We start from the raw sequence: 23541 nt of genomic DNA, 5'->3' as shown, positions 1-23541 counted from the left end.
CGTCACTTCTTGTTTGTCTGTCTGTCTGCTACAAATCTTATAATCGAAATTTAACACACTTCTACTTATCCTATCGATCTGAAATTTTGCACACTTGCGCAAAGTGTGCAAAGCAATGATAAAAAAATTAATTTCATCATAATAATGCTAAAAAGACAATGCATGAATCAAATGATACAATAAATAATCTTAAACATTAATTTTTTCAATATTAAAAAAAGTGAAAAAATAATTTTATTAGCTACAAATCTTATAACTGATATTTGATATACTTTTACCTGTCTAATTGATCTGAAATTCTGCACACTTGTGTGAAGCCGGAGGCAATGCATGAATCAATTGACAGAATAAATAATTTGAAACAACATTTTATATATATATATATTACAAAATGGAAAAATTAATTTTTTAATATCCGAAAATAATATGAGAAATTCATTGTGCATCTGTAACATTGAAGACACTGGATTCTTAAGAAGTGTTGTCTTTAAAAAGTAATTTTTAAACGTATATTATTCTATTCCATGGTTGAACTAGTATATGGTTCAACCATGATTCTGTTCGGCTATCAGCTGACCGTTGCGAACCTGGGTCAACTATGGTTGCGTAATGCGTCGTTGCGACTTGCGATCATCCGCTCTTCAGTGAAATCCACTCAGCTGTCACATGACTGTCATTGACTGATACTGACAGTGCGCGCGGTTCAGTTAGCCTATTTTGTTAAATCTGTTGTGCAACGCCTTTTAAATTAGTTCCATTTTAAACTGATGGCTATTACGTCAGGTAAGAAAGTCAAGTGAATTGATTCGAATGTTGAATGTTCAACAATGTTGTAGGTAGCTTAATTTATATCATATTTTCAAGGAATTATTTTTTATTGTAAAATGTAAATCATACCTAATTGAGCCAGCAATTTATGGTGAGTAAAGCTAGAGTATAGACCTGTATTTTGCATGTTTCAATTTAAGTTTAACTTATCTAGTAAAAAAATGGCATCACTTTGAAAAAAAAGTGGTCAAAGTTACCCCATTTTACGATAGTTAAAATTGTCATGTCAAAGAGCTTGCTTACACCTGGGTTACTCAACTTACTGGGTATGGCTACACCATGGCATAGTCTAGTGAGTAGTGACTACTACTTGACTTGACAAGTTAGACGCTTGAGGCCTTTCTCAAATTCTCAGAGACCTGTTCGTCTCACCAAGACTACCGTCAACTGGGGCTACTCGGGACAGATTTGAACGATTAGTTTTAAATAACAGTTAATAACTTCTTACGATGAAACATTTCATAAACAAGTTTAGTCTCATTTTATAGCTGATTGGCAGGGCTATCGAATGGCNCCACAGATGGTGCTTTGACGACATTCTCTGGCAAGCTGTTCCAGTTTGTGACAATGCGCTGAGAGAAAAAGTTACCTCTAATGTTCAGTCTGAAGTGGCTCTTTTGGATTTTTAGAGAATTTCCGCGGAGGTCTCTCGCTGTAGCCATCGCAAAACTTGGGCGTGAGACATCATAGTAGCCATGTAGGTATTTATAAACCTCAATCATATCGCCCCTCAGCCGGCGGTGTTCCAAGCATGGTAACTTCAACGTCTTGAGCCTATCTGAGTAGGGCTTGTCTTTTAGTGATGCCAAGAGTTTTGTTGCTCGCCTCTGGACGTCTTCTATATCACTACATAGAGTCTTGTGTGCTGGTTGCCACACGCAGTGCCCGTACTCAAGAAGTGGGCGTACCAAGCTCTTAAACAGTTGAACGAATGTCTTTTCGGTTAGGTGATCAAAGGTTCTGCGAATGATGCCGACGACTTTGTTTGCCTTTGCTGAGCACTGAGCGACATGCTCCTTGAAGGATAGCTTATCGTCTATTATCACTCCCAGATCCCTCTCCACTTCACCCACCGCTAATTCCAGTCTCTCATCTTGTTTATTCATATAGTAAGTGCCTTGGGACTTCTGCCTGCCTAGTTTGATTACACTACACTTCTCAGGATGAAATTTCAGTAGCCACCTACTAGTCAGTAGTCACTAGCCTACTTGGTCACTAGGCTCACTAGTCACTAACTAGTGAGTAGTGACTGACTGACTGACAGTGACATTGTGACTATATAGTGTATATCACTAAAATGATAAATTCAACTTCAATATAAACAGTAAGTAAATTAATAATTATGATTTTGATAAACTGCTCATAATGCAGGCCCAATCAAGAATATTGGGCTCAATTTTAAAAAATTGCAGGTAAACATTTTACATGTAAGTTGCAGATGTTGAGGCAAAAATGTGTCTTTGAGTCTCTCTTCCTAAGTTTGTGGGTTGTGGCTTTGTGGCTTGTGCTAAAGAAAGTAGGCAAATTTCATCAAAGTGAGTGGAAATTGACCATTGGCATTAGAGCAGGACTGCACCCTGCAAGATTAGGATTTTCCTTTGTATTAATAGAATCTTATAGCTCTAAAATGACTAATTTTTAATTCATTTGGATTTTGGAATCTTTTGGCCTAATATAAGATCTTGTTTTCAATCCAGTAAGATGAGTGCATGTGCACCCATTTATCTATTGCTCATTGCTGTGCTGGAGCCTGGACAGTGGACACAGTGTCAAAGCAGAGACTTTTTTGAAGTTTATTTAGACTTTTAGTCTCTTCTTCTAGTGTAGAGTTCATTTTTGAGTCCTATAACTATAAGCTATACCGTAAAATGGGGTAACTTTGACCACTTTTTTTCAAAATGATGCCATTTTTTTACTAGATAAGTTAAACTTAAATTGAAACATGCAAAATACAGGTCTATACTCTAGCTTTACTCACCATAAATTGCTGGCTCCTGCCTCTCATAGTTTTGATGTAATTTAAAAAAAAAGTGATGGTCTTTGTTGCCCCAGCTCTTGGGGTTTCTTTGACCGGGTGGTAAAATCAAATTTATTTTTTGGTAAAATAACTCCAAATAACTCCAGGTTGTGGTGCATTGTAGTAGAACTCTTCTAGTTACATATGCAAAAGACAAATTTTAGGAAAGTGTCATAGTTTGCAAATGGGGGGCGCCACCCCCAAATGGGCGAAATGTGACCATCTAATGGCAGCCGTGACAGGGTAACATTGACCGGTTTGAAAATTAAGTTAAAGTTACCATATATAAGACTCTGTAGAGTCTGAAACATAAAGAAAAAAACATTAATAGGTGTATCAAACATAAAATATGTCATATAGGTACCTATAGTATTTTTAACTTAATTTCCGAGCCGGTCAATGTTACCCCGTCATGGCTGCCATTAGGTGGTCAAAGTTACCCCATTGGGGGGCGGCACCCCCCATTTGCAAACTATGACACTTTCCTAAAATTTGTCTTTTGCATATGTAACTAGAAGAGTTCTTCTACAATGCAGCCAAAAAATTGAAAAAATTGGAGGGGCCCGACAGGCTTTAAATAATAGCTCTTTTTCGTGGGTCACATTTTTAATTTTTTAAACAATGTTCAAGTACTTGATTTCCATAGTTTGGTGTCAGGAAATTTTGCAGCAACAGCATATGATTATTGCACAAACAAATTCATCAAATCTATTATGGCAGTAGTCTCAGAAATGCTCAAAGTCATGGTGAGTTGAAACGGACAAAATTCAGCTGTCACATGACACACTGACAGCTACAGCATTGCTACATCAGATGCAGTCTGATGTAGCAATACTGGTTGGGTAGAATTCTTGCTTTCTAGGAGTAGATAAATAACCCTTTGAGGCTTTAGCCTTAAGTGATATGCATTACTCCCAAAGAATGTGTTCGGTAATGGAAGATTTTCTAAACCAAATTGAATTTTTTTTATTTCTCCCTCAGAAGTTGAAGAAGTCTTCTCACGGTTGTTTGATCATCGACCATTCCTGAAAGGAGAAATATCATTTTTCAAGAGGGAATTTGAGGTGAAACATTTTTTTTGCTTGCTGATCCTGCAGATTGTTGTGTGACTCTTTTTCTTCTTACTGTCCTTAGCCTGTTATGTAAGTTTGCTACTTGTACTCTACAAAAAAAAAATACTCTGGATCTAGGAACAGTAATTTTTACATGTTCTGTACAAAAAATGCAATATTGTGAATATTTTGTAAATACTTCAAAAGCATTTACTTGCCATAGTAGTTAAAGCTTTGATCACCTCTTCAAAAGCATTTACTTAGTAGTTAAAGCTTTGATCACCTTTGTTTATTGTGGTACCTACTCCAAACAAAACGAATTTATTTCTACCGTGCTTTTTATACCAGGAAAAGCGGGGAGATCGCGAAGTTGAAGAGCTTTTCCGAGCTTTGGAGTTAACCACAGAGATAAAGCAAGCCCAGGTAGGTGTAGCATAAACAATAAATCTAGGCGAGATAATTACTATGTGTCAATATTTTTCTTGTCTTGTATCATTGACTATATCCGAGACATGAAATAATTTTCAAGTAAATATAAGGATTCTCATTAGAGCACACCACATTTTTGAGATACATAGTGATTCGTTTCTTGTATCATCCCGTAAAGTATATTTTCAAAAATTTGTACAGTTATAATTAATTAATAATAATTTAAGTGCAAACACAGATTTTATCATTAAATTCCAGTTTTAATTTTTTTGGCCAATTTTTTGGCCAATTACTCCTCACTTTAACTGTCAAGATAACACAGGTGTTTACGTGCAGGTTGAAAAGGTAGTCGAAGCTTCAGACGCAAATCTCCCTCGCACGATCGCCGACATCCAAGTTGCGCTCCGCATGTGCCATACCTCACTGGACTCTGACAGCCGCACTTCCCGACTAGTTAGTTCCCTTCAGAATTATGCAGGCTTTTCCAGCCAAAAAAATAACTGATGATTAATTAAGGAAATTACTTACCTATATAGACTTTTTTTATGGATAGAATAGCCGGCACCAATGCTATTCGTAGATAGGTGCCCGGTTGTAAAGTTCTTGCTATCTTTATTCACATTTGTACTGCCTTTCCTTGCCATATCTCTTGAATGTTCTTTTTCGTCCATGAATGTAGTACACCCGTATTTAATCTTCGTCTTCCCCCTTTTTAAATTAGCTGAAATTGGTTGAATTTTGTGATAAAGATCGGTGTGAAGCAAGAATTTTAGATGAATGCTGTTTGAATATTAATTAGTGTCTATTAGATATTCTACTTTAACTTTAATTGTTGGAAGTTATTTTTTTTTCTTTATCTTTTATTTGTCAGCTTCCATAACTTTTTCCAATGTTGACCATTCAGGACAGGATTCTAAAGATAATCAACAAAGATATTGGTAAATATTTAGACCCATTTTGATGTACGGTACCAACTCACAAAGAATTATTACTTATTGCACCATAGAGCAGTGAAATCGAGCGCCAACGCGAAGATCGGCAGCAGAGACTTGCCGTGGCCAAAGCAGAAGTCGAGGCGAAGTTGGCTTCCATCAACGCAGCCTACGACCTCAAGGAGAAAGAACTGCGCGAAAAATTTGCAAAGCTCGACTCTTCGAATACATGCGATTCTTAAAATTAGTTACCTTTGTCTAGTCTGGTAATAGTTCTAATCCTCGTCTGACGCTGTAACTTTCTGTTTATTGAAATAAATTACGCTAGTTATTTTCAAGATATTTTATGCACACAAGTATGGATTTCGTCAGAATTCGTCCGTCCGCGAACTTTTTGACAGTTCTTGAAGAACTTCACACGTGTCCAGGGGCCCCAAAATCGCTAGTGCGGTACTTTCATTTCCAAAAGATAAATCAGAAGAAACCTAAACCTGTTCTAGAAATCTCTGATGCAGACGAAGAATCAGTCATCAAATTGCAACAAGAAAATAAAGAAAAGCAATCAGATCGGATAGAACATTCTTGTGAATCGGGTGAAAATAAAAGGGGAGACGTCGAAAATAATGCATCAGAAAGCGAAGTTAGTGATGAGGAAACTCCTCCCGGCCCACTTCTGCTTTTGACCAGCGACATTAAGTGGTGTCATGCAAGGATGCGGGAACGTGGAATGAAGTTTCGTATTCATCAGCTGCTCGACGAGAGCGAAATTCTACTGCCGACCTACGAGCCTCCTCCACGCAACCCAGAATTAGAAGCTCGCATACAGAATCTGAGGGCGGAACAAGAGAACCGAGAATACGCTCGAATGGTACAGAGCATTGCACAGCTGAAACAAGGCACGGCGACCACCATAGGTCAAGAATATCGAGAGATTCACAAAGAAATGACTACGCATCTCATCACTGGTGCCCAGTACCTTCTGTCTATCGTAGGGACCTTCTTCGCTCTATTCATTGGCTCAAGTTTGGTCGTTCCTGAATTCTCCCCCAGAATTGTGTTCGGCATTATTGGAGCTCTGATAGTGGCGCTGGCTGAAATATATTTTATCATTCGCGACGACATTAGAAAAGAAACTTCAAAGAAAACAAAGTAGTTCCGTGTTTTCTCATTATTCTAGTGTTGTAGATAATGTGACGTAGAAGCTTATCGCATTTGGGGGTTTCAGAATTGATTGACCGATGAGATGACAATGCTTTGGTCTCTCCATTGCCTATTTATTTGATTCTTATAACGGAAGTGATTTCATTTTTTTTTCTCTTGTGAACAAATGACACAAAGTGGCAACCGCATTGAACCAACACCATTAAAAAAAGTTATAAGAATTTTTCCAGAAAAGCACGAAATTTCCGCACTTCCAGTCATGCCAATTTGAGAATATTTCTATGTGAACAAATTGCTATATTGTTTTGTTGTGTTTGAACTTTGTTGGATTATCTGATACATATTTTTATTTAAATTCTCATATACGTACAAGTACTTCGATCAGAATTGGCTAGATAGATGCGATACTAACCATCTGTTGCCTAACGTAAAATAATTTTATTATGAAATTGGCTACACAGAACGTCCGTTGGAAAATGTTTGTGAAATTTCAAATCCATTCAGTCTTGAAAATTTTTAAAGCCTGATTAATTCAAAGTTTATTTTATACGGCTGATGGCTAAATGCGAAAGAAAAAAATTTGATTTGAACCTACTTTTCAGCTTTTTTTCTTCGTAAATTAAAGATCGGTGTTTAAAGTTCTTTTGTTTAAATATCGGACTTTGGTACAAAAAAAAATCCATTCCTGATAGAAGTCGAAATGTTTATTACTTCTTTGCTTTTTTAACTTTGTTCTTGGTTGGTTCCTCCGGCATGGCTCTCCTGGCGGCAGTTTTACCGGTTTTCTTCTTGGGTTCTTGTTCTGCCTTCCGAACGGCGGCAGCTACTTCAGGGCCACCCTCGTCGCTCGCTATTTTCGCTGTAGGCTTCAGTTTCTTGGATCGCTCTTGCTTGTTTGTATCAGGTTCGTCACTAGTGCGTATGGACGGTACTGAGTACCCTGCGATGACGGGACGTACTAGCTTGGTGACGATGCGTTGATGCTGCACGTCACTTGCGTCCACCGTCGCTTGGATGACCACCTCGTCGAATGGTCGTAGAACAACGTCACCGCATTGCACGTACAACTCCTAAAAAATTTGTATTTTTTTCGGTTAATATTATAATTACATGCTAGGTACTACTATTTTCAATCAATTTAAAGGATACTTGATTTTCTCTTCAGAGTGCTGTTTGGAATCATTTTATATAAATGTGTATGTGGAGATTTACATCGAAATCGTGGTTACAGGCTTTTCGTAGCAATAGTACGGTAGCCTTTCTCACGAATGTTCTACCGTAAACGATTCTTTGAATTAGATCATTAAAATTCGTATAGAGAACTAGAGTCAAATTCATAACAAAACTGTGTTAGTACGTCTTGTAGCACCTGCAAACATTCTCATCCTTACCTTTTCATTAAATTCAAAGGCAGGAAGTGGCTCCGGATTTTCTTCTTCCTTATATTTAATTCCTTTGTTCCTGAGCTCCTCGGTCTTGGATTTAACAGCCGCCCTCCTCTCCTTCACATGGTAGTCTAGATACAGAGTCATCTGCTGGCCTATGGCGGGCACCAGTAACTGTGGAAGACAGTAAAAAGTCAGAATTTCACAAGTTAACAATGAACAACAGTGTGCTTTTAATAACAGCGTTTTTTTTTTTTAAATTTATACCTCACAAATAATATGCAGTATGTTGAATTAAGTCGATGGTAGTTCTTACCGAAGTACTAGAGTGTTCATATTTTTCGTTATACCGGTACTTTTAATATTTCATAGTATTATTTGTTCATAATGAATTAAGAGAGTCTCTTACCTGTAAAGCGTTCTGGTGGAGGAATAGCACGTACGCCTCATACTCCACTGTTTTGTTCTTCAGAGCAGACTGAAGAAGAAAAACGTAGAAATTATGTCAAGGAAATAAAGTTAGCCAGTCAAAGCAAATTGCGGGCTTGTTATGAATTTATGAAAGATATCACATAACATTAAAACTGGCCTAAAGATCTAGTATGCAACTGGTTCATATTAGACACACTTCAGAGGGCTAAGCAATTTTTAATCATGGAAAATTGCATTAAATTACTTTAATTTATATTTATTTTGGGAAAAACACTGAGAAATGTTGGCAGAACTAGCGCTTGTGCATGCGTATTATATTTTTTTCCTGCATTAAAAAATTCTCTCCATATTTTGAAGAAAATGTTCAGTGATAAAGATTTTTGAATCGTGTTGAAAAGATGATTTGGTGCGTCCATGGAATGGCTTACGGGTTGCTTACTGATATGCAAACACAAATGACTCACAACTGCGGTGATGGCCCCAGACGCTCGCCCAGCGTACTGAGCCATCTTGTGGCGGTAGTTGATGTGCTGGGCTAACTCCGTCTGCTTTTTCACGTCCAGTAGCTCTGGATATGTTGTGTCTGCATCAATGATCACGCCCAGTAAACGGTGGACGATGATATCAGCATATCTGCAATGTTCATATTCGTTAAAAGTCTTGATGTATTCACGAATAGGCCGATAATGCTTCAGATTTGTGACGGCGGTGACTAAGTTTGAAAATACTTGACCATTTTCATGTTCAAACGCAACCTTCCAGTAATGAAAACACAATTCATAAAATGTTTACTAAGCAATTCAACCATTGAATTAAATGGAAACTAATCATGATAGACTAATTTTCACAAAAATCCCCATTTCAACAGCAATTAAGGACATCATATACACGAGTTCCTCTATCGAGGACATCACATACACGAGTTCCTCTACGATTCATTGTCGAGTTATATGATCTTACAGCCTCACACAAATTAATAGCAATGCGCAGCACGATGGTATAGTATTACCTCCTGATTGGCGATGTAAAATGTGTGTATGTTGGCATTGCCAAACCGTAGTGGTAGTACTCGGGATACTCGAGAGTACCAGAACAGAAGTACAGCGCCTGCATCATGCAGCGGGTAGTCATGATGCGCAGCATTGAGTTGAAGAAAGGGTTGCCTTCGCGTTCGCATTTGTTCAGGGAATCAGACAGGGTTTTATTGCTGCTCACGTCCAACTCGACGGCCTGCAGTGAAAAAAATATTAACGTGAGATGTAACATTTGCAGTTTAATACATTTCAATAACTGGAACAAGGACACCTAGAGTGTGTGTGAGAATTCAATAACAGTTTTCGATTATTTGTATTTCATGAATCCACATATAGACAATAATTTCATGATACAACTCTTCGAAACACATTATACGCAAGTCATTCGTGGTATCTTTCGTCTTTTGGTGTCTCTTCACCTGACTTTTACAAGCCAGCAAGAGAGGTTCAAAATTTGAAGTGGGTGGTGCGGGATGACGTCTAAGCATGGCACAGTCAGGGAAATGCTGCAGTGTCGTATTGGCAGCGGTAACGTTGGCGAGCAACATGAACTCCTCCACCATGCTCATAGTCTCGAGGTGCTGCTTGGCAACGATGTCCACGACGCTGTCAGTTTCAGGATCTACGTGGAACTTTACCTCCATACTTGCCAGCACCAGGGCGCTGTAAAAATGCAATACGTTTTACCGTTTCATAATTAAATTTTTTGTTGTGAAACAACAATCAGTTCATGACTCATTAATAGGGTCTTGACAAAATTAAATTTCATTGTGAAACAGCAATCACTTCGTGACTCATAAATGAGATCTTGACGAATTACATAAAACAACAATGGCTATCATTGATTGCGTATAAGAAGATCCGTACCCATCATCTATCCGACGGGCTTTAAGCTTTTTGGCAATGAAGTTGAGGTCCCTGAGGCTTTCAGTGAGGGAGTCCGTCATGTTAGGGTCGTCGATGCGTTGCTGCGCCTGCTCGTAACTCAGCTCACCACGACTGCAGATGATCGTCTTGCAGAACCTGCACACCAAACAGTACCTATGCTAATTATTGCTAAAACGAACGAAATGTTTGCATGGACAATGAATATACTTGACGAGAACTCTTTTTCTGAATTCATGCGAACATGCTGACCACAGCAGACAACACACATAACAACAAGCAAAGCAGTGGCGACATATGAAGCACATGACAAAAAATAATTAGACTAGTGGATCTTCACGCCTATTCAACATCCTAGTGGACGACCATCAGCTAGGCAAAAAATTTTAGCAAGGTAAAAAAATTATTACGCAAGGAGTATTTACAAAAGCCATCAAGACGCTCATTTTGAAATGGTATATAATGTAGGTATAATGGTACTTTTTTGCATGCTGTTTAAATCAACGTTGGTGAGGTGCAGGTGTTAGGCATATATAAACATGCAAGTTCACGAGTTGCACAAGAGACTAACCGGTGGTCAACTATGATGCCATCTTCAGTGAGCTCCCAGATCACGGAGAAAGCAAACCTATCCACGTTGCCACGTAAGGAGCACAGGTTGCTGCTGAGCAAGTCTGGTACCATGTCAATGCGTCTGCAAGAAAATTAATTGTTCAAAAAAATCAAAAATTTCCTGTAATTGTATTTTGTGAAAATATTGTTTGTATATTTCATTTATATTGTCGCATTCGCCACGTAAGGACCGAGGGCTGCAGCTGAGCAAGTCTGGTGACTTTCACTGGCACTTGGTACCTCTAAGACGATTTTGAAAAAGCAATAAATGTTTGAGCACGAGATGAGAAATATGTGTTACAATAACCTGTTGGTGAGGTAGACTGATGTGCTGCGATGTTGTGCTTCCTTGTCCAGCGCCGTGCCGGGCCTGATGAAGTGCGACACGTCAGCGATGTGTACGCCCACCTGACGTCAACAAACTTGAGTACGGAGTAATAATACGCAGTAAAATGAGTATATTACGTTCTAAAAACCTGACAATAAAATTGAGGGTCAACAAACTTGAGTACGGAGTAATAGTAAGCAGCAAACTGATGAGCATATTTCGTTCTAAAAACCTGAGTAGGAAGAAGTGATGGACGGGAAAATTACATAATAAATTACTTTTTTAGAATTTCCAATTGCGAAGCATTAAAAACATTCATTTCCAGGCTGCATGGCAAGCGGTAACGCGCAAAATATTTCGTGTTCGGCAGTCACAGCAAAACAAGTTAAGCTCGGCGCCATAAGTTAGAAGTGACATAGAATGAAATTCGTTACGAAATTAATATTATTAATGTAACAAGGAGGAAAGAATCAGTCACAATACTGCATGACAATTGAAACTTCTCATTTGAAAAATATAATTTCTTCAGCACGGTACACTGTAATAAAATGTGAGAAGGCTGCGCAACGTTTAATTAAATAATATACGTTTAAAAATTACCTTTTAAAGATAACACTTCTTAAGAATCCAGTGTTTCCAATGTTACAGATGTATGATGAATTTCTAATTTTATTTTCGAATATTAAAAAAAAATTAATTTTCAATTTATTTTAATATACGTAATAAATTTTTTCTTAATTCTTTATTCTGTCAATTGATTCATGCATTGCCTCCGACATCACACAAGTGTGCAAAATTTCAGATCAATTGGACAGGTAAAAGTGTGTCAAATATCAGTTGTAAGATTTGTAACTGACAAAATTATTTTTTCAATTTTATTTAATATTGAAAAAAAAAATTTACTTTTTAAAATCTGCAATCTGACAATGCAAGAATCATTTGATTCTTGCATTGTCTCCAACTTTACGTAAGTATGCAAAATTTCAGATCGATAGGATAAGTAGAAGTGTGTTCAATTTTGATTATAAGATTTGTAGCAGACAGACAGACAAACAAACAAGGAGTGAAGTTAAAGAGAAGTGTGGTAAAAAAGTGCCTAAGTTTCAGTTAGTTGCGGCGAAGAGATATGGTGAACAAACTAGTGGGTACAAGGATTTTCATACTCTGATCGTGCCAGAACGCTGGGCACTTCGATGCGGTCATATAAGAGAGTTTAAGTTGATCCGTACAAATTCACGTAATTTTGAATTATTTAATGCAATTCATCTCATAATTTTCAATACTCATAATGTGAAGGGCACCTATAATAATGTCGCGGAAAGTAGTGAGAATACAGTGACAGTACCTCGAAGTTGCCGTTGTCAAGGCGACGGCAGTGCAGAGCGTCGTCAATATCCGTGCAGCCAATGGGGTCCACGGAGCAGATGTCCACGTGACGGAGGTCGACGCGCTCACGCTCGTCCTGAGGAAACATTAACGAGTGGGGTTCAGGAGCCGTACTATCAAAATTTGCTCAAGTACTGTAGCGGCTTGAGTACACATATTGCCTGATTCCTTGTCAGTGATTGGATCGAGTTTATAATCCGTCAGTTATTGGCTGACTAGGTAACGAGCTGGTAACTGCTTTTGAAATTATTACGAAAACTAGCCTAAAATTTACTATCAAGTACATTATAGCAATTAAAACGACTGTTGATATGACAAAAACCTTTTCTGTGATAACCCAGGGCATCTGCGGCAGGCACTTGAGCACAGCTTCAGAGAAGGCGGTGTGTGGACAGTCGTGCTCCAGCAGCACAACTTCGTTCTCAGTCTCTCGGTCACCAATCTCTCCCAGCACGCGAACGAAATGTCCCTGGTTCGCAGGTTAAAAATATCAGAACAGATGCTATGAAAACATAAAGATGTACGCTTTTAAAGCAACACTTCTGAACAATCCAGTGTCTTGGATGTTACACATGTACAGTGAATTTCTAATTTTATTTTCGAATATTGAAAAAAAGTATTTTTCAAACTTTTTATGATATCAAAATTTTGTAAATTTTCAAAAGTATTTGTTCTGTCAACTGATTCATGCATTGTCTCTGACTTTATATGCAAGTGTGCAAGATTTCGGATCGATTGGACAGGTCAAATTGTGTCATATATGGATTATAAGATTTGTAGCAGACGAAATTATTTTACAATTTTTTTAATGACGAAAAAATTTTTAATTATTAAAATCATTTATTCTGTCACTTGATTCATGCATTGTCACCGACTTTACGCAAGTGTGCAAATTTCAGATCGGTTGGATAGGTAGAAGTGTGTTAAATATCAGTTATAAGATTTGTAGCAGACAGACAGACAAACAACAAGAAGTGAAGTTAAAGAGAAGTGTTGTAAAAAGAGACCAGTTCATTAATTCATAAATTTGTGTGTTACACAATAGGTAGAAGTGTGTTAAATAACACACTTCTCCAATCGATCTGAAATTTGACACACGCGTAAAGTTGGAGACAATGCATGAATCAAGTGACAGAATAAATGAAGTGAATATCAGTTATAAGATTCGTAGCAGACAGACAGACAGACAGACAACAAGAAGTGAAGTTAAAGAGAAGTGTTGTAAAAAGAGACCAGTTCATATTAATTCGTGTATTAAAAAATATCGATACCAGCTCAAAGCTATACATGCTATATTGAACTTAGAACACCCGCTTGCTTGTCGTTCAAAAATAGGTAAATGCAGATTTTAAATTCAATCTAGAAATTCTGATTTAAAAATCAAATTCCAATCCTATCTTAGTCTTTACATTCCAAAATATACTGTCATGAACTAATTTTTACTCCGAGGAAAACTCAGGAAATATTCCGGCGTATGGTGAATAAGCGTTTACTTAGCCCCTATATATTTGCGGCGCCGAGCTTACATCACGAACGCACTTCTGATACACAAACTAAATTTGTTATATTAAAGATATTTGAAACATTTATGTCCCGGCGACTTCAATATCACAAAGTCCTAGTCGATCCCAGAAATTTGGATAAGCCCGGACTACGCATTCCAGATGCGTTGATTGACATAGGTTGGAATAAACCCCGTTTTCCCATCAGGTAGGATGTTTCATTATTTGGGTCTCGAATGACCACCCCTCCTCCCCTAGACAATGTCAGCGCCTCTAATCAAGAATTGGGTGCTACCGTTCACCAGCCACCGTCTCTCTCGGACGTCGCCTTGTGGCCTGCCGCTGCCACAAATTTCCAATGTAAAATCGACGATGAAAGCGAAATTTTGGGACCAGACAGTCCGGTATCGTGGATACGCAATGGGACAAACCTCCATACATGGTATCTCGAAACAGCAGACAACTTCATGTCCAATGTGAGATACTATACATCGGACAAAAAACAATCGTCCTTTTGGGGAAAAGAATGTTCCGCATATTACCTCACGTAGGCCAAATGTCGCAGCTAGGATTGACGGTGTGCCAATGATCGTAGACTCCACAACAGGTAGGAAGTTTTATTCATTGGATCCCGAAGGACCCCCCTCCCCTCCTCAGGAGGCAGGATGTTTTATTTTTTGGGTCCCGAAGGACCCCCTCCTAACTCCCTTCCCCCAAGAGCAAAGCAGTAGCCAGGTGAAGGCAGCGCCCCAACTCCTCAAGAATTGGGCGCTACCATTCACCGGCCATCGTCGCTCTCGCCGCGTGGCCTGCAACAGCCACAAAAGATTCTCCGCAAGAATGCGGTGAATCTCTTCCCCCTCTTGGGGGGCGGCGCCTCGCTTCGGCTCAACTCTGGCGTCACCAGAGATCTACTGGCTTTACCAGAGAGGCTCTATTGACGCCAGAAGCTGGGATCCCAGCAACTAGCGTAGGCAGGACTGGCGAATTGCCAGTCCGACATGCCTTAGCCTGACTTAGAAGAGCATTCCACGAGTCTTTGGAGACCAGCCATTTTGTTAAAGATTTTTAGTTCGATCGAAATATCAAAGAAAATCGATGATGAAGACAAATTTTGAGACCAGACTTTATATAGTCCGGTATTGTGGATACGAAATTGGACGAACCTCTATATATGGCGTCTCGAGACAGCAGACAACTTTATAGCCAATGTGAGGTCCATCGTGCAACGAACATTCATCATTTTTGCTTAAAGTATCAATACATTTGATTTTCAAACTTGATTCAAATTTCAAATTGAAGGATAAGCCAATTACATTTGTTTCTCAATCGATGATGAATAAATTGGTGCAAAAATTGCCTGCTGGCTTGATTGGAGGGTGAATTGCCCGTGGTTGAAGTTCATTGGTTCAACAATGGAACTGCCAGCATTTTAGCAATACACAACACTAATATATATGGCCACCACACGCATACGACCAGCCACACTTGCTGCTGTAGCTCAACTTCTGCGTTCCAACTTCACATGTAATTAGGAATAATATACGTTTAAAAATTACTTTTTAAAGGCAACACTTCTAAAGAATCCAGTGTCTCCAATGTTACACATGTACAATGAATTTCTCATTTTATTTTCGAATATTAAAAAAACTTAATTTTTTCTAATTTTTTTTAATAAATAAAAAACTTATTCAAAATTATCTATTCTGTCAATTGATTCATGTATTGCCTCCAACTTCAAACAAGTGTGCCAATTTTCAGATCAACTGGACAGGTAAAAGTGTGTCAAATTTCAGTTATAAGATTTGTAGCTGACAAAATTATTTTTTTAATATTTTTAATATTGAAAACAATTTTTTTTTTAATTTCTCAAATCGTTTATTCTGTCAATTGATCCATGCGTCGTCTCCAACTTTACGCAAGTGTGCAAAATTTCAGATCAATAGGATTAGTAGAAGTGTGTTAAATTTTCATAATAAGATTTGTAGCAGACACACAGGCAGACAACAAGAAGTGAAGTTAAAGAGAAGTGTAGTAAAATATACGTTTAAAAATTACTTTTTAAAGACATCACTTCTAAAGAATCCAGTGTTTCAAATGTTACAGATGTACAACGAATTTTTTATTTTATTTTCGAATCTTAAAAAAATTAATTTTTCAACTTTTTTATTATATAACATTTTTTTCAAAATTACTTTTCATTCTGCCAATTGCATTGCTTCCAACTTCACACAAGTGTGCAAAATTTCACATCAATTGGACAGGTAAAAGTGCGTCAAATATCAATTATAAGATTTGTAGGTGACAAAATTATTTTTGCAGTTTTTTTATATTGATTTTTTTTTCTAAATTATTCATTTTGTCATTTCATTAATGCATTGTCTCCAACTTTACGCAAGTGTGCAAAATTTCATATCAATTCTACAGGTAAAAGTGTGTCAAATATCAATTATAAGATTTGTAGCTGACAAAACTGTATTTTTTTCTGTTTTTTATTATTAAAAAAAATGTATTCTTAAAATTATTTATTTTGTCATTTGATTCATGCATTGTCTCTAATTTTGCGCTAGTGTGCAACATTTCAGATTGATAGGATAAGTAGAAGTGTATTAAATTTCGATTACAAGATTTGTAGCAAACAGACAAACAAAAAGTGAAGTTAAAGAGAAGTGTTGTAATAAAAAAGTAGTCAGTGAATGGCTGACGAAGTTAAAACGCGTAACTATGCTCGATAGTTCAGCTCCAGGTGACTAGATGCAGTATCAGTAATCAAAGTGTTTAATATCGACGCCCCACAAACCTTTGGGTTGCGACTATCCCGTGGCCAGCTGTCGAGCGCCACGATGATGCGCTTGCCTACGAGCTGCTCCACCTGCCTCGTCTCCAGACGGATGTAGGGGATGCGGCGGTCAGCTGGCACGAACAGATGGCGGGTTGCCTGCACAATAAAAAAGTACAGTTTCCGTCCTCTATGTAGAATATTGCTTACATTTTACGCTCTCCAGTAGTTGCTTAGTCATCTTGAAATAAATAAAATGAATTACGTACTTGATAGAAAGCAGCAGCGTTACAAAGAATGAAATGATTGTAATGCCAAATTTGAATGCAATATTCATGGTACTTCATCTCGTACAAAAAATATAACTCAGTACTCACTGCAGTGATTGACAGAGAGCGCATTTTCTCGTCGACGAAAACGTCAAGTCACGGACGGACAGACAGACGGACGGACAATAGTGCATTTTTACCATAATGAGAAAATGCGCTAAAAATATAAATAAAAAGTAACATATTTCTGACCATGGGGATGTCAGAAGGCTTGATGATGCCGCAGTACTGGCGCCACTTCCTTCTTATGACGCCGACGACGCGGGCTGTGGGCTGCCGGTGAGCTTGCTTCTCCACGGCCAGCAACGTCTCGTCGGTCGCCCCTTCAGCACCGCCAGCCGAAGGTTCTTCCTTCTCTTCTGTGCAATTAACAAGTTTTGCTCAAGCTTTCGTCAACTTATGCATTAAGTTAAGTAACATTTATTAACAAGGCTTGGTAACAAGAGTAACCATCAGTAGATAGTTTTAATTCTGTTTACATTATGCCATCACGACCACGGCATGATGTCATCATGACCACAACATGATGTCATCATGACCACAACATGATGTCATCACGACCACAACATGATGTCATCATGACCACAACATGATGTCATCATGACCACAACATGATGTCATCATGACCACAACATGACGTCATCATGACCACAACATGACGTCATCATGACCACAACATGATTTCATCACGACTACAACAAGACAAGTTCATGGTTAAGGCTAGGCTGCAGGTCACCTGCTTCCAGCAGGTCCTCGCGCTCTATGACTTTAGCAGAGGCGCCCACCCAGCACGTCTCGTCCAGCAGTTGCAGCGCCACTACGTCGTCATGAAGAGCTCTGAAAAACGCCGATTATCTGGGTAATATTTCCATGCTGGTAAATACTTAGAATATATTAGCCTCAGTAAGTCCAACACAAATAAATGATTAGAAATAAATCAGCCGAAACTGGAGTTAATTTCGTCACACCAGAGCATATACATGACATCAAATATATCATCAGCCTACCCAGGCTGATACATACCAGTACATAATACATAAGCTAATAATAATAATACATACATAATACATAAGCTACATAAGCTTATGTACATAAGTACATATGTAAGCTTGGTACCGCCTGTTTAGCTAACTGACCATATGAGACAAGAACTGATAAAATAAGCACTAAACAATCGTATACCTGTTGAGATGAGTTCTGCCCTGTACTAGGATGGCCTCATCGAGACCCTCGACCATGACGCTGCCCTCGAGGCAGTTGCTGCGGGACATACGCAGCACGCCCTGCCGTAGCTCGCCGCGCTGTCGGCCAAATAAACGTGTCAAACGCGTATTTTTAACACGAGTTAATACTCTTCATTCCGGCGACCAAAACCTAGTGTTTTAATGTTGTATCAAAATATTATGATTATAAATTTCTGTTACTAAGTTATAAATGTAAAGTCTACTATCAATCTGGCAAAAAAGTAACAGCTAGTTTTACCTATTCTGTTCAAATTTTCAATTAAAACCAGAGTGGAGTGAGAAATGTATAAAAAAAATCTTGATGTAATGATTTAAGACCTTTTATGCAGGTGTGATGCGATGGAAAACCTGGGTTTATTGAGTGTGTGCCAGTTAAATGTGCGTAACAAGTGTCACAGTTGAGTGAGATGAAGGGACACTGTATCTCTGCCGCTTATTCGCCCGAGGAAGGAGACACAACACCCCAAATAGCGCTACAATCAGGGCATCTAACAAATCGCGGCCCTAGTAAACGGTAAAGGTCTATCTGCCGGCACCATCAGCGTCGTGCTTTACCTTCTCTACGAGGATCCGGAGACCTACTAACAAAATAAAAACTGTAATGAGTTCATTACACCGTCAGACAATCACGGATGGCAAGCTAAACACGCCAATCACAGACAAGAATTCGGCCGCTACGTGTACTTAGTTCCTCGGAACGTCGACCCTTTTTCCTTTCATTGGTTCGTCTTCCCTTTGATAACGAGACATCACGAGGCCTCTCCCTTTCTTGCCTCTTTCTCCCCTTCAAAGCCCATCCCTCCTTTTGACAACCCTTCCAAGTCATCCGACTGAAGCGCCCGTCTTAACACGCATGGGCAACGGTGCCACAGACAACATGAGGGATTCAGGTGTAACATATGAATGAACGTATTGAAGAATACAAGTGTTATACACGCATGAAAATTCAATGTGAAGAGGAATAAATGGTCGGAAATAATTCCACGCAACACATATACAACCAACATAACGTTAAAAATACAATCAATAACTCAACACACAGCCAGAATTTTTAATAACAAATTATCGCGTGCCAAAATGACATTAATATAATGTGAAAATTTGTAAACCCAAAATGTAGTAGTATAAAATTTTTTTAGATAAACACTTAAATAAAGTAAATCTAATCAGAATCACATACTTATCTAATCAGAATCACATGTCAGAGAGTAGATGAACTAACAAGTCAATACAAAATATTCCAATAACCTTTAAAACATACCTTCAACATGGAACGAATTTGTTCAAGTGACCAGTGAGGCTCGTAGAACATTTTCTTGAACGAATCTTCGTCTTTTTCTGTAGGCTCTGTGGAGGCTACCAAGTCCAAGAGGCCCGGAGACTCAGTGAGCGACGACGCGTATTCTCGCACTGTGACAACGAGCAGCATTAGGAACGAGCTTAAACCTGTGGCTGGTGATGGAGACGCTAGTTAAATACACTAACAACGAGCTGCATTAGGGACAAGCTTAAACCTGTGGCTGGTGATGGAGACGCTAGTTAAATACACTAACAATGAGCAGCATTAGGGATGAGCTTAAACCTGTGGCTGATGGTGCAGACGCTAGTTAAGTGAGGCGTTTAAATATGGATTACATTACGACGGCAAATTCATCGGTACATACGTTAAGATAATTAACCACTTTTAAATAGATGAGATTTTCAACCCTTATCGTAAGGTTTACTTTGTTACCATCGGGAGCTCGTAATTAGGCATCTAGATATGAATAGCCTTGATAATGAAAGATTTAAGAAAGGTTACATTCAGATCATGAATACAACAAAAACTGACTGCGAGTTCTCACCACCGTATACAACAATTTAAATCTATTTACCCACAAAGCAAGAAAACTAAGGACGAGTTCTCACCGCTGTATGCAGTGATATCCATCTCCTTGGCCTTGTGTCTGCAGGAGACATCGTCGGTGAGCAACACAGCCTGCACCCCCAGTGGCTGTAGGTGTGAGCCATACCACCACGCAGCCAGGCGGATGCTCGTGTCGTTACGGTCATTGCTGCTCTCCCCTGCCACACGCTCAACGTAGCACGAGCTGATCAATCAAACGATAAGGTTGCTTAACAATGGTGTGACAGTAGACAACTGTATAATAGACTACAACTGTTACTAGATTGCAAGGTTGCTTAACATTAGTTTGACATTAGACAAGTGAGAGACCACAACTGTGGTTTGATTAGTCAACACAGCTGTGTTAGACAAGTGAGAGACCACAACTGTGGTTTGATTAGGCAACACAGCTGTGTTAGACAAGTGAGAGACAACTGCCCAATAGATTTGGCAGTGACAAGATGATAATTTTCACTATCAAGTTTTCTATCAGAAAAGAATTACCTGAAATACACTGACTAGTTCAATAATTTCAACAGAGTATAGTTTTATTTAACCAAATTCTAAGGGCAATTGTAGAAGTTCTGAAATTGTTACACTTACCTATGATGTTCATTGGAGAAGACATAGAAGTTTTTAGAAGGCAGATCTATGACATCTCTGAGCCGCTTATAAACAGGCAAGGAGCGATGACGCACCTCATGTAACACAGTCTGGGGTATTACGATGTTACGAATGCTCTCGTGACTTAGAAAGTCAATCTGTAACATATAAAAGAGAATTATATTTGAAGCAAGCGAATTGGAAAATTATTTTCTAAGTGGACAAACAATGTAGGTAATGGAATACTCAGCTTTGAGTTATTGTATTGTTAAGTTAATTAATATTGGTTTTCTGTTCAAATTATTGTAAGAAAAGTCTGTTTTTTTTTTTTGCTTCATTTAATAGTGAAGCTTTGTTTTGATGTTTAATTCAAACTAAGCACTGCATCTTTTGCCAGGGAATAGGTATAAACAATGTAAACTTTAATTCACCTCATTATGGTAAAATTTGAGATTGTTTTCACATTATCTTGGCTTGATTTAAACATTGATAAAAAGTTGACAGATCACCACAATAGGATTTTAGTATGAAATACTGAGATGGAACTATAAATTCATCACCAGGTGGAAAAAATAACTATTCAATTTTGAGTGTCTTTGGCATAATAACATCTCTATTAATATTTTTAATGGATATGGGTTCCTTATTCTAATTTGACTTATAAGCAAATGAGTTTCACACTCTTAAAAAACAAACCTATAGGTTTCACATTGCTACAATTACTGATTAACATTTAATATAACCTACCTGGTGAAGTGCTATGTTAGTGTCAATGACAAGAACATGTGGTTCTGACACAAGGTTTGAAGGTGACTCAGGAACAGGATTTAATGATGAGGCTTCATTTTTGCACTGCTGACATCCTGCAACGCTACACCACACATCATCACGCAGGTAGTGCTCCCTCACCACCTGGGTTTACAAACACTTTACAATACATAGTATTAACCAATGGACAACTTAGAAGTGTGCCAAACCTAATGATAATTTTGATCTAATTGTTGTAAGGAATACTCACAATTGCACTAAAACTTAGTTTACCTACATTAGTTTCAAAGCAAATTTTAAACAAATTTCATAAAATTATTCCATCATATATATTTTATTGGAAACAAATGATTAATTCACATAACAAATTAAATACATTCATACATTTTTCTTACTTTTAGAATATTGCCACGCTTTGTCTTCTTGTAGAAAATTTTCTGCTTCCTTTCAACCACTCCCATGGTGAGAATGTAATAAAAATGAAACAATAAATGTAAAGAAAATATATACTAGTAAAGTTTCCTGAAAAATACAATGCTTCATAAATGATGGATAGTTAATTTTTACTCTAACTTTTTTCAGTTTATTTTCTAGTTGACAGGTTGGGACAGGTTGAAATATTTTTCACAATGATGGGTATATGTAAATTTTAATGAATATTCATTTTTAAAAACGTGAACAAGTGGATGAGGCAAGTTATTATTGCTAGGTTTTATGTGCACTTCACTTTAATATACTAGATAGGGCTGGGGGGGGTTCTCTCTTTAAAAGGAGAGATGTACCAAGGTATAAGCCGGTCGCCGGCGCATCAATTGGTCTCTTCTTGCGTCAGCCTCCTTCATACATGTGCATGTCCCTGATCGTGTTTCACTGCCTTGAAGTCTGATACACCTCTAAAAATGATGGGACTGGGAAATATCTACTATCTAGTCCCAAGTGGAAATTTCACTTCCCCGACGGATATGCTAAATTTTTATACATGCGCAGTGATACCCTATGGCTGATGAGTGCGGTTTTGGGAGGAATATCTATATTCAACCATGGTATTGGGTAATTCTCTTGAAATATAATTCATCAGGGAGAGGATGAGGAAAGAGTAGTGGTGGTACATGGGAAGAAGTCGGCTGTGGTGTTGAGGGGTGAGGCTTTAGAGGTGTAGGTGAGAGATGGACAGTAGAGATAGTTTGAGGAGAGAGTGACTGCTGTGGTGTTGGGAGGTTTGCGACTGGTGTCGGTGTATCAGCCTGTGTGGGGAACAAATGATGACGGTATGGAGAGGTACAGAAGAGCGGTTGAGAATCAAGTTGCGTGTGGTGGAAGTGAGAAATTGATTATAGGGGGAGATTTCAACTCGAATGTGGGAAGAGGGAATGAAAGGGATTGAGTTCACATTCTTCCTTATGCTGAGATCACACTTGGTTAACTGTATACAATTTTTACTACATGGATGGCAATGCTTTTACATAATAGACAACACATTTATACAAGATATCTACAAAGAGAAATAAAGACTGGCAATATTATTTTGCATTTTATTGATCCTCTTATGATATGTTTAAATTTGTACAGTAAAATAAAATTATGCTGACCTAATAAATGTTAGTCATATATGGTAGTTAAGATGGGATCAATCAATCGATCAATTTATATTTCAATGATCAAGGGTTTAGCTTTAATTTATATTTGAAATCATAGTGAATTAATAGATGAAATATTAACTTGTAGTTATCTATGCTGGTGTAAAAAGGGTTGTAAAAATTTTTCATATTCGTTGACTGTGAAGTGATATATAATTGGAATACATGGTTATTTTATAGAATGCCAACTATAAGGCAGAGAAAAAGTACAAGGTCCCAGTTGCCCTCAATGCAAATAAAACCTCTTCAGCGGTGCAGCTCTGACGTCTTGCTACTTCAACAGCATGAAGTTTTATATACTCAATTTTGCAGT

At 38.1% G+C, this 23541-nt stretch overlaps 3 protein-coding genes across 3 annotated transcripts; 2 read left to right on the top strand and 1 right to left on the bottom strand.

Annotated features, from left to right (window-relative positions):
* The first annotated feature begins 629 nt into the window (after positions 1–629).
* LOC108666404 (biogenesis of lysosome-related organelles complex 1 subunit 5) lies at positions 630–5512 on the top strand. Its single transcript, XM_018153281.2, has 5 exons — positions 630–783; positions 3827–3909; positions 4246–4320; positions 4663–4779; positions 5333–5512. The coding sequence occupies exons 1-5, from the start codon at positions 768–770 to the stop codon at positions 5498–5500; spliced, it is 459 nt and encodes a 152-aa protein (XP_018008770.2). The 5' UTR covers positions 630–767; the 3' UTR covers positions 5501–5512.
* A 92-nt stretch (positions 5513–5604) lies between these two features.
* LOC125177535 (transmembrane protein 199-like) lies at positions 5605–6953 on the top strand. The gene has a single exon (XM_047880174.1). The coding sequence runs from the start codon at positions 5605–5607 to the stop codon at positions 6409–6411; it is 807 nt and encodes a 268-aa protein (XP_047736130.1). The 3' UTR covers positions 6412–6953.
* A 148-nt stretch (positions 6954–7101) lies between these two features.
* LOC108666403 (exosome complex exonuclease RRP44) lies at positions 7102–22134 on the bottom strand. The gene is made up of 20 exons (XM_018153280.2): positions 21987–22134; positions 21571–21735; positions 20824–20981; positions 20244–20425; positions 19597–19745; positions 18274–18392; positions 17828–17928; positions 17284–17450; positions 16784–16921; positions 12804–12950; positions 12441–12557; positions 11075–11175; positions 10727–10849; positions 10138–10293; positions 9690–9933; positions 9246–9466; positions 8701–8869; positions 8214–8282; positions 7811–7978; positions 7102–7489 (listed from the first exon to the last, which is right to left on the bottom strand). The coding sequence occupies exons 1-20, from the start codon at positions 22050–22052 to the stop codon at positions 7127–7129; spliced, it is 3123 nt and encodes a 1040-aa protein (XP_018008769.1). The 5' UTR covers positions 22053–22134; the 3' UTR covers positions 7102–7126.
* Between the last annotated feature and the right edge of the window lie 1407 nt (positions 22135–23541).

Source organism: Hyalella azteca, unplaced genomic scaffold, assembly GCF_000764305.2.
Source record: "Hyalella azteca isolate HAZT.00-mixed unplaced genomic scaffold, Hazt_2.0.2 contig4856, whole genome shotgun sequence".
NCBI lineage: Eukaryota > Metazoa > Arthropoda > Malacostraca > Amphipoda > Hyalellidae > Hyalella > Hyalella azteca.
The sequence above is the reverse complement of the archived record's forward strand: the minus strand, read 5'-3'. Positions and strand labels throughout refer to the sequence as shown.

What these genes read in the sequence shown, in the direction of transcription:
- LOC108666404 (XM_018153281.2), top strand. An exon ending in TTTTCAAGAGGGAATTTGAG is followed by an intron (nt 3,910 to 4,245) that starts GTGAAACATTTT and finishes TTTTTATACCAG; the next exon opens with GAAAAGCGGGGAGATCGCGA. An exon ending in CAGAGATAAAGCAAGCCCAG is followed by an intron (nt 4,321 to 4,662) that starts GTAGGTGTAGCA and finishes GTTTACGTGCAG; the next exon opens with GTTGAAAAGGTAGTCGAAGC.
- LOC125177535 (XM_047880174.1), top strand. Translation starts at nt 5,605, where the DNA reads ATGCACACAAGTATGGATTTCGTCAGAATTCGTCCGTCCGCGAACTTT.
- LOC108666403 (XM_018153280.2), bottom strand. Translation starts at nt 22,052, where the DNA reads ATGGGAGTGGTTGAAAGGAAGCAGAAAATTTTCTACAAGAAGACAAAG. An exon ending in CCTGGGTTATCACAGAAAAG is followed by an intron (nt 12,558 to 12,803) that starts GTTTTTGTCATA and finishes ATGTTTCCTCAG; the next exon opens with GACGAGCGTGAGCGCGTCGA. An exon ending in TCAGTCTACCTCACCAACAG is followed by an intron (nt 10,850 to 11,074) that starts GTTATTGTAACA and finishes ATTTTCTTGCAG; the next exon opens with ACGCATTGACATGGTACCAG.